This window comes from Rattus rattus, chromosome 3 (assembly GCF_011064425.1).
Source record: "Rattus rattus isolate New Zealand chromosome 3, Rrattus_CSIRO_v1, whole genome shotgun sequence".
Classification (NCBI taxonomy): domain Eukaryota; kingdom Metazoa; phylum Chordata; class Mammalia; order Rodentia; family Muridae; genus Rattus; species Rattus rattus.
In genome coordinates, this window is record NC_046156.1 from 37,048,782 (window position 1) to 37,066,946 (window position 18,165).

The window sequence follows — 18,165 nt, forward strand, 5'->3', positions numbered from 1 at the left end:
GGGCAAGTGAGAGCTGGAGAGATGGCTCGGCAGTTAAGAGCATCGGTTGCTCTTTTAGAAGACACATTTTTGATCCCTAGCACCTAAGGGAAGCTCACAGCAATTTGTAACTCCAATCTCAAGAGATCCAACTCCCGATTCGGAACTCTGAAGGCATCAGGCACACACACAGTACACACAGGCAGGCAAAATATCCATACACATAAAATACATTTAAAGAGGAACTAAGCAAGTAGCTACCCGTAGTAGCACACATCTGCACTAGGGAGGCTGAGGTCTGCTAAGATTTCAAGACTAACTTGAGCTACACAGTGAGTTCCAGGTCTGCCAGGTCTATTAAAAAAAATCTCAAAAATAGAATGATAGATAGATAGATAGATAGATAGATAGATAGATAGATAGATAGATCAATCCCCCACCAAAACCAAACCGACCAAACATACACCAGGTATTTCTCTCAAGAGATTACCAGATCAGGAGGGAAAAATAAGTGTGTGTGTGTGTGTGTGTGTGTGTGTGTGTGTGTGTTCTACTTTCAGAAGGATGACATACTAAAATCATCATGAAATAAAGCAATAGGTTAAGAATAGACACTCGGGATTATAGCTCAGTGGTAGAATAGTTGTCTACCATGAACAAGGCTTTTGGTTCAGGCATCAGCATCATCAGGAACAAAAGAAAGATGATGCTTGTCGAAAGTGACACAGAGTAAAAGACAAAAATACATCAGTGGTCTGAATTTCAACCGCCCAGAGCAAAATCAGCGTCCTCCACCTTCCTTGTGCGTCTAGAAAATCTTTCCCTGTAGTCTGCTGTGGATTGCCCTTTGAACAAATTGGCTCATTTTCTTAGGATCAAATAATTACTTTGTGGTTAACGTTGTTGTTTAGTTTTTGATACAAAGTCTCTCCTTAATTACTATAGCTTAGGCTGTCCTGGAACTTACTATGTAGCCAAGGCGTTCAGGCTTCACATTTGAGAGTCAAAGCCACTTTGACTGTCAGAGTCATTATTGGGAAGCCCATGGGCGTGCTGCCTCCCTCCTGCCCTATGCTATATTTTCAAGCAGAAAGGAGCCCCTATTTTACTGACAATCCCCAGCATCAGCAGGGCTGGATGTTCTCTAGGAATGACTTGAGTCTCTGAGTGAGTAATGTGGAATGTGACAGCTGGTCATGTCAGGGACAACCCATCACTGTCACAGAGGGCAAACCCTTATTCAATAAGCAGCTAATCCCAGACATTTACTGAGGTCGCTTATCAGTATCAATTTCAGTTTCCAGTGGAAGCGCCACATGGCTTCCGAAGACATGGGAGAAATGTGAGAGACTGCAAATCCTGACATCCCACCGCTGGCTACACACCTCAAGAAAACCACAACATAATGAAAAGACGACAACAGCAATACCCAATATTATCAACGTGGGGAGAATTCACCCAAGTGTTCGTTTCAAAAATTCCACTTCCTCTGTACATAAATGAGTGTCTTTGGGGCTGGGACATATCTTCCCAGTGCAAAGCGAGGAATATGCATATGTTAATTTTTTCCCCAATAATAAGAGGAGAACGGTGCCAGCACTGGTTAGTTTTCTTGCAAATACCCGACAAGAAGTAAAACAAATGGACAAAGGTTATGGATGAGCTGTGATATGAAAATGTAAGCAAAATAAATCCTTTCCACTCCAGCTTGCTCTTGGTAATGGTGTTTCAGCCCAGCACCAGAAAACCTAACTAAGACGCATCTCTTTCTCTTGAAATTGAGCCTGGAGGACCAATTTTCTCTTTATGGTAGAGAAGAAAACAGGATTTTAGATGAAGGTTCAACGTAATTCTTTTTCTGATGTAGATAGCATAGCTGGGTCTAAAAAGAAACATGAGTCACAGAAGCTGACAAAGGACTTCCCTGTGAAACTTCAGTTCTCAGCTGAAAACAGATGCTGGCACACACATCTACTTAGAGTTGTAATTCCATTGATAATTACTATAAAATGTGCAAAAAATATCGAACTCTATCTAAAGGTCTAATTTTGCAGCCTTGAGTCAAATATTACACAAAGAAATTGTTTCTTTTTATCCGCAACTGGTTCCAGTTCCTTAACACTCACCACTGAGGACTACATAAAACTCCTCAAAATTAAATTTATGAATGAAAAATTTAAAAGCAGTACCCTCCAAGAAGCATCAGAATGGTTAGAGAATGCACAAGTGAAGCTGAGCCTTCTACTGAATGAAGGGTAACATGAACCAAATTTTCTAAGCTCTCTCAATGAGGTCTCATTTGAGAGATAGAGCGCGCCGCCGATGGCATCCTCAAGTGTGAACTGTCGATGCACTTTCTTTTCGCTCTGGGTCCGTGATGTAGATACAAAGATTTCACCAATTAGACTCTCCTTCATCTGCTATTCTTAGGAGACGTCCCTGCCCCCCTTGGGAAAGTGGTTACCTTCTTCTCTGTCAGTCCACTTGTTTATTATCTAAGTGCTAATGTGGAAAAGGGAAGGCTCTTCAGCATCCCAGCATCCAGTCCAGAACAAACAGAAAGTGCTCCCAGCAAGTCTACTTCGTTTCTAAAACAAACCTACAAGAAGGAGCACTGCAGGGGAGAAAGCCCAGGGAACAATTGTTTCTAAAAGCTGGCCAGCTCTGTGAGACTAAAATAGACCCAGACCAACTGACGGTCCATTAATAAACTTTGCCGAGTTTTGTAATTATACTTCCCTTGGAATTGAAGGATTATAGGCATATAAATCTAACGTTTTATTTTTATGGAATCTTCCTGTCAAATCTGAGAATTCCTCCTCGGTTACGACGGGCATTGATCACCTGATCTTTCAGTCTCTACCTTCGTGGTGCAGAAAGCACTGAGGAGGATCATGGGAGCAGGTGTTTCCTCCGGAAAGGCTGGGGGCAAACACACAGCGAACACAGCAGCCGGTTCTCGCCTTGCACTGCAAAGCCTCAGCTCCTTGGTCCAGCATTTCAGGGGAAGGCTGGACCCATTTAACATCCATCTCCTACAGAACTGCCCCTGGGACACAAACCCTCTCACTCCGAATGGAAAAATTAAAAAGAATGTATTTTGCTTGCTTTTTAAAAAAATGTATCTTTGTTGTTGTTGTTGTTGTTATTATTATTGTTGTTTGCTTTTTTGAGACAAGTTCTCTCTTTGTAACCCAGACTACTCTTGAATTGATAACCCACATCTCCACTTTTGTAACGCCAGACTTATTTATTTTCCTATTTATTTTTCATCTTTCTTTTGTTTAGATCTGTATCTATGTATATCAATAATTAAACTGTCACTTGTCAAATAAGACTGGGTGTTACAGAAAACAAGTGAGAATATTTTTAAATGGTCAAACATAGGCCATAAAAAGCTTAAATTCCACAACGCATTTACTTTTGCATGTTGTAGTTTGAATGACGTGTTTCTTTCATGCCTTCTTGTGTGACTTGGGTGTGTGTTAAATGGCTTTAATCCATCAAAGTATTTATCTCTCAGGAATCTAGTTAGAAACTGGCAGATGCTCTCTTCAGCACTGCACTATTTGGTAACGTCCTGCCTTCTGTCTCCTACTCACCCCTCCCTAGGTGATCACAGAGAAAGCAGCAGGAAGTTCCTAGTGATGAATCCCTGCACAGGAGTATATAGGTTTGGTCCCTATACAAGCGAGGGAACACTCGGTTCTAGTACAAGGAACAATACTTTGGGGAAGGACAGTGTTTCAGAAAGAGGCCATCTGGTCCAGTGGCAGCTGAATTCTCTGTACTCCTTTACTAAACATAAGAGAATTCTGTCTGCTTACATAAATAACTGATGCAAGTGACTAAAATAAGAACTGTCTCGAGTGCCTTTGCCCGAAAAATCCAGAATTAAGTCTGAATGAAATTTAATAGCAGGTCTGAAAAGCACACTTGCATTTTTTTCTTCCAGTTTGCTTTGTAGGCATACCATGGGGCATGCTGGCCCAGCTTAGTGCAAGAACCCTCTTGGAGCTCTTTCGTCTCTAGTAAAACCTTGCCTCTGGAGTCTTCTTACGGTACTAGAGAATGTGTCTCTGCCCCCTCCTTCCTTCCTTGTCTCATATTTTGAGAGAATCTTTGTGTTAAGTGACGTAGGCCCTAACATTGAATGGTCATCAGAAGACCATCAGGTCCCCTGGCTGTGCCCACAACACGGCATCAGGGTCCCCTCCGTCCCTTCCCATTCAAAGCCACAGAAGTTTAAGAGGGAAAGACAGTGCAGCTGTCGTCCATGGTGGAATGTCGGTGATTCTTTTCCGGATTGTGACTGCACAGTCCAAAGGTGTGTTTGTGGGTGTTGGTTTGAAGTTCCTAGTTATGTGACCAAGACCCCTAAATGTGGACCATTTAGTTTCCTGATCTGTTATGAGGGCATAAAATGTATGCTTCCGAGGGTGTTATGAAAATGACAGACGCCAAGAACAATTCCCACAGTATTTACTCCAGAAATACCACACATGGCAACTGCCTTCCCGGTAAGCAATAGGTGATTACTTCCCATGTCTCATTTCACACTGCTTAATCACTCTGGACAGATCTTCTCTCTTTTGATTGACTTTTGTCCTTTGGCCATTCATTTGCCTCTGACTAAAGCTCTTTGACCTTTCTGAAAAAAGACTTCCCGTAGCTTCCTCAAGCTTCTCTAGTCTCCCCACCCTCCGCCTATCAACCCCTATCTTACGAAGGAACAGAGAGAAGAGGGAGAATTATAAAACCTTACTCTCTGTATGAGTAGCCATGACCCCGGCTTCCAAAATGACACCGCTATATCCATTACATCAATGGATTATAATGTAATATTATGTGTTAAAATATTATTATATATTATAATGTAACATTATTGAAGAAAACTAACTCCTGAAAATTTTAATTTGCTAAAATATCTCACAAGAACAAGAGGCTAGGCTGGCAAGATGACTCTGCAAGTGAAAATGCTTGTCCCCAGCCCTAAAGACATGAGTTCGATTCCTGGGACCCACATGGCAAAAGGAGAGAAACAACTCTTAAAACTCTGACCTTCTGATCTCCATGCATGTTTGTGTGTGTACACTCACATGCGTGTGTGTACACAAAGATAAATAAATAAGCAAATACATAATAAGAGGCAGTACTCAGCATTTAGTGAATCCTAAATCTTGCGGGTGTCCTGGCTTGTGTCAGAACACAGACTTCAGTGTGTAACACCCAACTCCCCCAGCCACACAAATACCAGGAGTATTTCCCCTGAAAAATTAGTCACTAAAAAAGTATAAAATATTTTATAAACAAGAGAAAAACAGCAATTCAATAATAATAGTTCTTTTAGGTTCTCTGGTAAGTAACAAGAGTGGGAGATAGCCTAATAGGAAAAAGAAGGCAAATCCACTCTGCCTCAATTATGAGGGAATAAAAGACTAGAAGGCCATGTTTTTTAAAAGTTGACAGTTAGTTAAGGGATGATAAACAGAGCATCCAAGCCCAGGCTATGCCACTGTCATCGGGCCCAGCCTGCTGATTACGAGATGGCTAGTGGCTGCCTTGGGCTCCCCTCGTTCCTTCTCTTACAAGTTCCATTATTGCTACTCATTCGTGTGATTTCAAAAAGCACTAGATGGTATTTACGGACCATTTCCACAGTGTCACAATGCATGTCTAGCCCTCTGTCTGTGGGAACACAGCTTTGGGAATCGGTCTTCTATCCCCTCCCCCCCACTTTGCAGAGAAGGAAAGTGAAGTTCAAAAGGATTAACCCTGCTTAGTCATACAGGAAGCAATAAGATGAGAATCAAGCTCAGAGCAAACAATCTTTACATTTATTCCAAAAGGCTCACTGTGCCCGACTGTAAGTTTTCATTTAAGAAAATTCAAGAGACTTCCGGTAAGTTAGCAGTCAAGAGGTTATCTCTGCCTGATGTGATAAAGGCGAGGAGTAATAACAACACAATTTTTTACACTGTTCCAAAGACAGAGAAGAGCTTTGGAAAGTCACAATAGCAATGACAGAAACGTGTGGAGGAAAAGATTGGCAACTCCACCGGGAGGAAATAAACCATGTTAGACAGCCCCAGCCAGCCTTCCTGACAGTGGAAGGAGCAGAAGCCTCAACCCAAAGGTGAGCAGAGCCAGGCAGTCCTGCTCTCAGGACAGGCCCCAGCTTCACAAACCCCAAACCAGTTGTGGATTTTGGTCAAAGAGTGATTCCTCATGCAGAAGGTCAGGACTAGAGAAGGCCAGCAATATCCATTCGGCCACCGCATATGATTCAGAGGGCAGTGGCCAGGCACACCCTAAAAAAGAACCTACCATTTAAAACTTAGCTACCCTAAGGGCCTGACAACGAGGAATAACCACAGGTCTGAGAGCTTTAATTTAACCCAAAATAGTCCAAAATGAGAAGCCCTCTAGGAAGCAATGATGAGGAAGAGGGAGACTACACACTGACAGGAGAAAAAAGTCCAGCTAGCAGGAGGCTTGCCCCAGGAAGTGAAGTGCGTGGACAAAGGTAGTCCTGACACAGCTCATGGGAGATGAGGTGTCTCTCTAACTGAGGCCAACAAGTTAATCAATCTGCATATACCTATTTCCCCTCAATGCCGTGGATTATGAAAACTGCAAACCTCTAGGAGTCTTCTTGACATTCACAGTTACATTCCTCCAGGAGAATGACAAAGAATTTGGCCTCAAAAACATAAACCTTGTACTATGGTTGTTTCCCAATTCATTCTGGAAGCCTAACTAGCGGTGCAGAGCTGGGGGACGCTCAGGAGGGTAGGAGAGTTGGCCCAGCCCACAGACTGAAAAGTTAAATGTGCCCTGTGAGAGGAAAAGAAGGGATGTGTGATGATGTCACGGGTGAGGCAGGTACAAGATAGAAAGAGGTCTGTTATTGGACAAGAAGGAAGGATGGGCAGGAGAAAAGTTTGAAGGAAGAGGAGCAGACTGGAATGGAAAGGAGGTAGAGACAGGAGGAACAAGGAGAGAAGCCATAGCAGGACAATATGGCGGCTGACGTTAAGATTCCACGCTGTACCTTTACAGGTTGTTACGAATGTTCTTAAGGGATGGATGTGTATTGGGCTTTGTATGTTTAGGTGGGCAATTTTATCATCAATTGGGCCAAAGGTTATTGTGTTGTGTGTTCTTCCATGTGTAGATTTAAGTGTAAGAAAGTGTGCAGTGGCTGGTCTGGGCTGTCACAGAGTTGGGATGTGTGTTTCTGGCATGGAAACCTGCCTTGGGAACTAGATAGGTAGAGAGATTGCTGCCAGGCAGTGTGATATGGGATGGAGCAGAGCAGGTGAGATGCTTTGCTGACTGAAAATTAAGATATCCAGCAGATATCTTGGGGCACTGCAGTGCCAGACCTAGTAGGGGATAAAGACAGTTTTTTTATTTTTTATATTTTTACAACAACAAAGGGATGCTATTAAAAATGAAGACAGCTGTGGTTGACATTAGACCCTTGTTGGATATGAATTCAATATGAGGATAAACCATAGGAAAGGCATGAGTTTATACTCCACTGTCTCAGTGCCCATGCAGACAATTCTCTGCTATGCAGTTGAGGCTAAGACAGGCACAAAGTTTATAGAAACCTACAGTGGCTTTTGAATCTCCGAGGACCTTGCGGTAGTTAGAATCAGAAATGTCTCCCATAGGCTCAGGTATTTGAACATTCAGTCCCTAATTGGTAGTGTTATTTGTGGAGGATCCGGGAAGGTTAAGTACGTCAGTAGAGACAGTCACTGAGAGGTGAAAGCTTTGCCCCACTTCCACTCTCTCTGCTTTGTGCTTGAGTGTGAAGATGTGATTCTTTAGCTTCCTACTGTGGTGGAAAACGGCCGTGCCTTTCTTATCATTGTAGACTGACTCTCCCTGTGGTAACACAAACCAAGATAAAACTTCTTCCTTATGTTGTCCTTGGTCAAGATGTTTTATCATAGCAACAGAAAAACAGTTAATACAGACATTCCATAGTACTTGGGTTAAAGGTTAATTTTATACATCCTCCTCTTTTAGTGAGCCCAGGCAACAGGTATAACCATTTCTGAGTACGTCTGTGAGGATGTCTCAAGAAGGAATAGCACCTGAATCAACAGACTCATGAAGAAGAGTCTCGATCCACCAGTGACAGTGGGCACTGTCCAATCCACTCAGGATCTAGGTAGACCAGAACTCTAGGACCTAAGGTATTTGGATTTGGTCTTACACAGCAGCCCCCAAGGTTTTTAAGCCTTAATTACACCACCCACTAAAATAGTTCTCTGGGTTAATGAAGGAAGATGATGACCTTCAGGTATATTGGCCAACTCCCATAATAAATCTCAGCTGAATTTATAAGCATTCTATTGACTCTCTTTATCTAGAAAACCATAACTCACCCAACTGGTGATCTTTCAGAATCCCCTGGTTGACTATAATGTGAATTCAGATTTGAGAATGTGCAATTCAAACATTTGGTTTAATTGACAACTTACTATTTTTTTCCATATGAGTATAAAATAAAGAGGAAACTGAGTACTATCAAAACCTAGGCAAAATATAAAATATTTTCACTTACCTGATATAATTTTATATCTGAACCTAGGTCATTGAAACTAGCTACAATTCCTGTTTCCCAAAATTGCAATATAAATCCAAAGAAATCGACTAATAATGATAGCAACCGGAGGACCATTTCTGAAATAAGCATTATTTAGGCAATAACATACAATGTTAAAGTCTATTAGAATCATACCATAATGACATGTATAAGATAGAATAAGACACTCCAACTGCAGAGGACAGATAGGAAATAAAATGTACACAATTTATTTCCCAATAGCCATGGGATAGTCTCTAATTAGCATTCAACATTATAACTACAGTTAAAAAAACTCAAACAGAATATGAAGTATTTATATATTCAAATTAAACAAACAATGTGTCAGTATAGTATTACTTCATACATGTCAGAGTAAAAAAGATGTTTTTCAAAATAAAAAATATTTCTAAATGACCCTTTATATAAAATGAAAAATTGGCTTACCTCTTCCCTGTGGTTCTTAATTGGCATACAAAGGATACTTTGTGTCTTGTAGCCTGTAATTTGGTCAACTTCTGCATTGAACCGGGGATCCTGGGAAGGAAAGAGAAATTCAATTTATTGGTTGGCCTGTACAAAGATTGATTTGATTTTTCTTGTGCATTAGATTAGAGAAATCTAACCTTTGACTTACCTTGTTACTATTGAGTAATGATTTTATCATTGTGAAAGGCAATAAATCATGTAAGCCCATAGCATCTGATAGAGATGAGTTTCAGGGCTACTTTGGGGGTCCCAGTATTTATGAAAACTAAGCACTCCAAACCCCAAAACAAGATTTTTAAAATAATTAAAACATAAATGACATACAAAATATTTAGAAAGTTTTATGGTTGAGGAAAAGTAGCCTCTTTGACTGTCTGACAAAAATTATTTGTCCCCATCTGTCTTCCGCCAGTGCCAGTGTCACTCACAGAAAAGCAGCCCTGTTCTAAAACCTTCCCAATAAATGGCTTAATGTCTGTTGTAGACATTATTCTACACGTCCACCCTGTCCTTCTGAAGCAGGAGAATATGATATGGAAACTATGGGGAAATGGAAAAGAAGAAGAGCCTCATCCTACAGTCTGGCAGCCAAGTGAACATCTCCAATTTTAGCACAAACGACATTTTCCATAAAAGTTGCTGGCATAGAATTAATATTCATTTCATATACATCTATCTTAAGTTAAAGCAATGATGACCTAGGGCTGAATTTAGGTAAGGCCTCAAACCTTTTCCCCAGGATATGAAATCTGTTAACTTTGCTTATACTAAAGATACATTCCTTCGTGCCTGTAGATTAGATTCTCACCTTATCAGCTGGATCCTGAAGCTGCCCAGGACCCACTCAGTGACCTCATTGAGGGTCCTTGGCAACTCTTTAAAGATAGTAATTTCAAGCCCCACCCCAATCCTTTCTGTGACTGTTTAAAACACAAATGAGCCCAACTCTTCTTTGAGTGATCCATGCCCACTCTTGAGCATGTCTTAGTTTCTTCTGAGTGCCTGCCTCTATTTCTCTTAACCCTTATACTGAAGCTCACTTACAGATTGCTTTCTTAAATCTCAACACTGCTTCATTAAGGGGTTAGTCCTAAAATCCTTTTCTGCATCAAAGCCACTGATCCTTGTTGGTTTTAAAGTCTAAGGGAAGCCTTCAGGGTTGGGAGGTTCTCGGCAGGGAGAAATGGATCCTCCCTCGACCCTCCAAAGTGCTGATGCTTCTCTATTGGGTGATAGGAAGGATTCTGTTTGTTCCTGAATCTCATTGCAATTAAAAACTGTTTTTAATTGTACGAGTAAGTGTGTAAGTATGTGTGTGCATTTGCATGTGTGTATGTGTAAGTGTGTGTGTGTAAGTGTGTGTAAGTGTGTATGTGTAAGTGTGTGTAAGCGTGTGTGTGTGTGTGTGTGCGTGCGCGCGTGCATGTGTGTGTACGTGCACAGTTGTAAACTCTCTGCTCTGGTTCATAGGAACTGAACAAACCCCAGTCCTCTGCGTGTGCAGCAGGCGGCGAGCCATCTCTCCAGCCCCATCTTTACTTGTTCTTTTTTAAAGCACAGGGAGGCAGATCTAAGAATCACAAAGGATATGTAAAAAAGTGTAAAAGTTCTAAATGTAGGTCAAATTAAGGCAGTTTCCCATCATCCTTTAAATTAGCAAGATCTATAACTGAGCTATGAAGTCTGTGAAAGTTTTTAAAAGCTCTCTCATCCATCATCCAAGTATTCTTCATACTTGGTAGCTATCAATAATTGGGAGAATTCATTGTGTAGAAGTACCACATTTTCTGTATCCATTCCTCTGTTGAAGGGCATCTGGGTTCTTTCCAGCTTCTGGCTATTATAAATAAGGCTGCTATGAACATGGTGGAGCATGTGTCTTTGTTGTATGTTGGGGCATCTTTTGTGTATATGCCCAGGAGTGGTATAGCTGGGTCCTCAGGTAGTTCAATGTCCAATTTTCTGAGGAACCTCCAGACTGATTTCCAGAATGGTTGTACCAGTCTGCAATCCCACCAACGATGGAGGAGTGTTCCTCTTTCTCCACATCCTCGCCAGCATTTACTGTCACCTGAGTTTTTGATCTTAGCCATTCTCACTGGTGTGAGGTGGAATCTCAGGGTTGTTTTGTTTTGCATTTCCCTGATGATTAAGGATGGTGAACATCTCTTTAGGTGCTCCTCAGCCATTTAGTATTCCTTATTTGAGAATTCTATGTTTAGCTCTGTACGCCATTTTTAATAGGATTATTTGATTATCTAGAGTCTAACTTCTTGAGTTCTTTGTATATATTAGCTATTAAAAACAATGATTACATGAAATTCTTAAGCAAATGGATGGAAATAGAAAATATCATCCTGAGTGAGGTAACCCAGTCACAAAAGAACACAAATAGTAGCCACTCACTGAGAAGTGGACATTAGCCCAAAAGTTTGGAATATCTAAGAAAAAAATCACAGATCATATGAAGCCCAAGAAGAAAAAAGACCAAAATGTGGACCCTCCAGTCCTTCTTAGAAGAGAGAACAAAATACTCACGGGAGGAAATACAGGGACAAAGAGTGAAGCAGGGACTGAAGAAAAGGTCATGCGGAGACTGCCCCACTTGGGGATCCATCCCATATGCTGCCACCAAACCCAGTCACTATTGCTGATGTCAAGAAGTGCTTGCTGACAGGAGCCTGATATGGATGTCTCCTGAGAGGCTCTGTCACAGTCCTACTGATACAGATGAGGATGCTTGCAGCTAACCATTGGACTGAACAGGGGACCCCAATGGAGGAGTGAGAGAAGACTGAAGAAGCTGAAGGGGTTTGCAACCCCATAGGAAGAACAACAATATCATCCAACCAGACCACACCATAGCTCCCAGGGACTAAACCACTAACCAATGAGTACACATGGAGGGACCATGGCTCCAGCCACATATGTGGCAGAGGATGACATTGCCCACCATCAATGGGAGGAAAGCCCTTGGTCTTGTGAAGACTCATTTCCCCCAATGTAGGGTAATGTCAGGGGGTTGAGGTTGGAGTGGGTGGGTGGGAATGGGAGCACCTTCACAGAAGCAGGGGGAGGGGGGAGGGGGTATGGGAGAGGAGGAAAGGGGGATGACATTTGAAAAGTAAATACATAAAATATCCAAGAAAAATAAAATTATAATAAAAAGATACTAATTGGGAGAATCATAATGAATGACACTATTGTTATGAGATGTGGTCATTTGTACCATTGTAATCCCCGATCTCAGAAAAGAAAGGTCATGTCTAAACATGGACGCTCAGGTTAGAATGGAAACACTCCCTCTAAATCATCCGACCCGAGTGAGCTCTGTCCTCTACCTAATAACAGTCTCCTTGCTCTAAAAGCTGCATTTGAAATTCCCCTCAGGACTATGGAAGATTCACTCAGGAAAGCCCTCATCTTTTGAAGGTCATTTCTATTTTTTTTTTCTTTAAATTGGTCCAAAGTTGTGCAAAGCCACAGCTGTGAATGAAGGAGGTAATTACACCAGATTCCACCAAATGGGGTCAGAAATGAGGCCAATTTTCTCAAGAGGGCAGCACTGAAGTTGACTTTAAAGATAACTTCAAAGGAAAAGATAAATTAGTATAAATATTTTACATTACAAACACTACATTCTTTTGTTTTCTAGCAAATATGCCCTAGGTTTCACTCAGATGCACAGGAAGTGTTCGCTAAATGTTTCTAGTAAAATAGTTCTTATTTTAGCTTCGCAGATCTAGACATTTTTATCTTTAGACTTTGCTGTATCTAAGAAGAGTGGAAAGATGTTGATGGTGATGGATTAAAGAAATAAAAATTTACAATTAGTGAATTATTTTACGTAATACTAAATCAAAGGTTGAAAATAAAAATTTATCTTTTGTAATAATTCTGTTAATGAATGTGGGAATTACAAATTCAGTTTATAAAAAAGATTTAACTCAACCATTTATTCAAAGCAGTAGACTTTGTGTCTACACACAAAAATTACAATACAAGCAGGATGTCAGGTGAGTGGAACTTCTAGGCTAACCTTAGATCTATGCTGGGGCAACCAAGCACCACACAGGGGTTGGGAGTTTTCTCCCTTCCCCTATTTCTCAGGCCCTGTGTTCCCTTCAGACTGTTTCTGAGTTTTAACAAAAGGTTTAACTTTTGAGTCAGCCTTGCTGAGAACTGTTGATCATCTGATCAAATGACTGAATGTGACAAGGTTCAAGAACTCTCACTGTGACAATGTGAAGGAAGTATGGGATCCCATTTGAGGCTGGTGTTGGGAGACAGAGCATCTGGGTGGGGCTGACACCTTAACATGTAGGTTTTGTGCCTCCCGGTAGTTTTAGAATTAAACAAGAGTGTAAATTTCCACCTCCCGCTGGAGAATTGAGAGTTAGTTGTTTGGGAAAAAAACAAACAAGGTCTCAAAATTAAACATCTATGGGATTCTTGCCATAAGAGCCTGGCTTCAGTCTATCCAAGAAAGACAGTCTAAAAACAACTGCCCCGTACTCTTCAGAAATATCTACATCAAGACAGATAAACGTGGAAGGAGACACAACTCTATGCAAACTTTGATCTAGAATTGCATCCTGATTGGAAAGAAAGATAACTGTGCAAGGGATATTTAACAGGATAACTGAAAAAAATGGAGCATAGATTGTGAGATATGTTGTACACATTGTATCGCTGTCAAATTTTCCGAATTTGTTCATTTATCATATGTAGAAGAATATCCTTCCTGAAGAGGCCAAATGAAGGTCCAGTGAGATGACTTGGTGGATAAGGTTCCTATTGCTAAGCCTGGAAACTTGAGTTCAATCGTTGGGGCTCACATGGTTGGAGAACTGACTCCCACAAATTGTTCCCTGGCTTTGCACAAGTGCAACACACACACACACACACACACACACACACACACACACACACACACACTAAAAACCACAATGAAATATTTAGCAAAAATACGTCTGCAACTTATCTAATTTTATATACAATGTATTGGGACTTACATGAGGTAGGGGAAGAAGGGGGGACATGATAAAGCAAAGCAGGAAGGGCAAATGGAGAGCCAAAAAAAAAACAAAAACAAAAAAAAAAAAACGTGTGGATGTATCTTATACTGATCTGTGAATTCAAAACAAAAATGAGAGAAAACAAAAACAAAAGTGCAAAAGAATTGCCAAGTAAGGCTCACTTTCTTCAAGAATGGCATTTTAAAGATGATGCCTAAATTTAGAGCACTGAGCACGACCAGACAGAGACACAGCAGTTCCCAGCCTGTGCTCCCTGGGGGCACGGCAACACCGCGAGGGCCCATGATTTATCTAAATTGAAGCATCTGCTGGTGCTCTTTCCTTTTCTAATATTTATTTTGGAAATAACTGTACTCATTAGGAATCCACCAGAGAGACTTCATAGTCCTTTAAGAAAGGAACTCGATGAGTCCTTCAGTAGAGACCGGGACCACAGAATGAGAGGAGTTGGTTTGTTCCTCTGGAAAAGAGGCAAAGGCTGGAGGAGGCAGTTAGGACAGTGATGTGATGACAGCCGCGTAAATGGTGGCATGTCTCCTCCTCAACACCATCCACCATCCACGCTCTACCGAAATCAAGGTCCACACGGAGTGGCTGCCATGCAGAAGCAGAACCCGAGGTTTGCATTCAAGTCAATTCAGGAGAGAGGCAGGAGTTTTAACACTGTAAAGCCTTGTAACATAGGCAGCATAATACAAAAACCTTCTCTAATAGCTTTGTTGGGGCACCAGTGGAAGGGGAAGCCCTTGGTCCTGCCAAGGTTGGACCCCCAGTGCAGGGGAATGTTGGGGGGCAAAGGGAAGGTGGATGGGGGAAACACCCGTATAGGGGGCATGGGGGCTTATGGGCAGGAAACCAGGAAAGGAAATAATATTTGAAATGTAAATAAAGAAAAATATCTAATAAATAAAATTTCAAAAAAAATCCCAAAACCAGAAAACCTTCTTTAGAAAGTAGACCAGTTCAAGATGGCCTTGTGTAGGTACTGAATATTTTGTTATTATGATAACACATCTTATTAAGTCTCTAACTTACACATATTAATGTTTCCTTACCTTCTTGTTGATAAATGTTCTAATTATCTTACTATTGATAAATACACCACACTGAAGAAGTTTCCCCAACTAGGAAGTCATAAGACCATATCAGTCAGTGTTTAAACCTCTCCCACCAGCTAATCCTCTCATTGGTGCTATTCATAGCCCAACAGAATCACTGGACTAAGCTGAGGACATTGACTTAAGCTGGAAACATGCCGATCTGTTAATTTTTGCAGTATTTTCAAGTTTTTGTTATTTTATATAATTTTCTGTGGTGAATTTTTAAATAGCGATTCAATGTTGATAATTTCTCACAACTAAAGTGTCCATGAAAATCTAAGACTTGCTCTCAGTGTCTGTACAAGCACTATAAGAGTTCATGGCCACCTCTTGTGTTTCCGCTGCATCATAACCTTTAGAGTGCCAAATATCCTTAAGAAACAAAACACGTTTTTACTAGCGCATGGTTAAAGGAGTCAGACTCAGGAAGCATCCAAACGTATGTTCATAGCTGATGGCTTTTACAAAAGGTTCTGAGACAGCATTTTTAGTATCCAGTTACACTTGAAGCACTCATAGTGGAATTAATGGACATGAAAATCTGCAAGACCACCATAAACATGGAGGGAGGGTACCAAGGTGAAGAGCAGGAGAAATCCAAAGCTAAGAGCCTTCACCCTAGGATTCATGCAAATGAGAGGAGCAGGTTGTCCTAGACTGATGTGGTCTTAAGATTTCCTACTTGGGGAAACTTCTTCAGTGTGGTGTATTTATCAACAGTAAGATAATATTAAAACATTCATCAATAAGAAGGTAAGGAAACATTAAGTTATAGACTTAATAAGGTGTCCTAAGAATTAAATCGCTATTAACTACAAGGCAAAACCACACTGTCAAACTTTAAACGTGGGAAAGTATATTAAGTAAAATACAGTTGGGTGACAGGCTGGAAACACGCAAGATCACAGGTGACAGGTTTCATGACAAGGCTAAAGGTATTTATGGTCCTACAGTTTTGGGGACTGTGGTGCCTCTGAAAACTTCAGACCCAGCTGTCACCTGCAATGGGAGAGAGTGGACCTGCAGACTTGGCAGCAATAGAGAATTGTGGTTCCTGGTTCTCTGAGTCAGCTACCATGTGATGTCACCCACAGCGCTCGGAGAGGTTGGGGAATAGCTCCTGGAGACCACATTTCAAAAATTAAAAACAGTTGTTTATACACAACAGGTTGGGGGTGGGTAGGGGTGGGAAGGTGGGGGTGGGATGGGGTATCTTTGGAGTTAAAGTATCTAATTAGCTTACCACATCCCTGCCGCTGATACCCCTGGGCATCATTATTCATCTACCCCTTTCCAAAACTCCACTCTGATTTCCTTCCACCACAGTCACTTCCTACCAGCTGCCAAGCTCAGCAGATCCTGCTGCCACTGGGAACTCCACTCCTTTCTTTTGATCCGTCAGTTCAAAGTAAGGTTTGAAGACCCACTTGCTAGTAAAGTGTTAAAATAATCTATCCTCAGGGTTGGGGATCAAGGCCCTGGGTTCGGTCCCCAGCTCCAAAAAAAAAGAACCAAAAAAAAAAAATCTATCCTCCCTCCCAGCTTCTAGATTTTTGAGTATGTGTTATGACTCACAAAGATGATAATTCATCTTTGTAAAACACAATTTAAGACATTCTCATCACCTTTCAAAACTTTCTTAATCCCTCCTTTAGTTCTGACGCTCTGATATGTTCCTCATCAAGAGTTCGGCAGTTTCCTGGCTGTGTGCCCACTGTTCCTTAACATCTGCTCAGACTTTGACACTTGCAGTCCACAATCCTATTTCCCTGACTCTCCTTCACAATTCTCTCTACTGCTAGATCTCACCAGGCCCACATCCAAGTCAAATCCTACATACTTTCCAGGGCCTATCTAAGCATTTCTTTCTAAAAAAAAAAAAAAAACCTTTCCCCATCTTCCTCACTGGATGTCATACCCAATCCTGACTACACTTTCTTGACAGATATGACCAGTTTGAGATCTGATATTTATGCTAGAAATTCTAGTTACCTATTATAGCTAACATAATTTTAATGCAATGAATGTTATTAACTCCTATCTACCAGGCACTAAAACAGGCAACAGGAACACAGGAGTGAGCTGGGTCACACTGTGTGTTCTAGCACAGAGCTAGAACAACTGTCAGGCACTGTAAGCTTCCTCATTATGAAGCAAAGTAGCACTTTACCCATTTAAGACGTTTTGCGTAAGAATTATAATTCTCTTTTTTGAGGAAGCTCCAGACTGATTTCCAGAATGGTTGTACCAGCTTGCAATCCCACCAACAATGGAGGAGTGTTCCTCTTTCTCCACATCCTCGCCAGCATCTGCTGTCACCTGAGTTTTTGACCTTAGCCATTTTGACTGATGTGAGGTGGAATCTCAGGGTTGTTTTGATTTGCATTTCCCTGATGACTAAGGATGTTGAACATTTCTTTAGGTGCTTTTTGGACATTTGATATTCCTCAGGTAAGAATGTTTGGTTTAGCTCTGTACCCCACTTTTAATAGGGTTATTTGGCTCTCTGGAGTCTAACTTCTTGAGTTCTTTATATATTTTGGATATTAGCCCTCTATCAGATGTAGGATTGGTAAAGATCTTTTCCCAATCTGTTGGTTGTCGTTTTGCCCTAATGACAGTGTCCTTTGCCTTACAGAAGTTTTGCAGTTTTATGAGATCCCATTTGTCGATTCTTGATCTTAGAGCATAAGCCATTGGTGTTTTGTTCAGGAAATTTTCTCCAGTGCCCATGTGTTCGAGATGCTTCCCCACTTTTTCTTCTATCAGTTTGAGTGTATCTGGTTTGATGTGGAGGTCCTTGATCCACTTGGACTTAAGCTTTGTACAGGGCAATAAGAATGAATAGATTTGCATTCTTCTACATGCTGACCTCCAGTTGAACCAGCACCATTTGTTGATATCCTTCTTCCATTAGATGGTTTTAGCTCCTTTGTCAAAGATCAAGTGACCA

General features: G+C 41.2%; 1 protein-coding gene across 1 annotated transcript in view; it reads right to left on the reverse strand.

Moving 5' to 3' along the window:
• The window catches only part of Pde5a (phosphodiesterase 5A), a 137,620-nt gene that overhangs the window by 92,372 nt on the left and 27,083 nt on the right, over positions 1-18,165 (reverse strand). Inside the window, exon 3 of the mRNA XM_032897379.1 lies at positions 9,032-9,121. Within this exon, the coding sequence (XP_032753270.1) occupies positions 9,032-9,121 (90 nt within the window). The remainder of the gene's footprint in view (positions 1-9,031; positions 9,122-18,165) is intronic.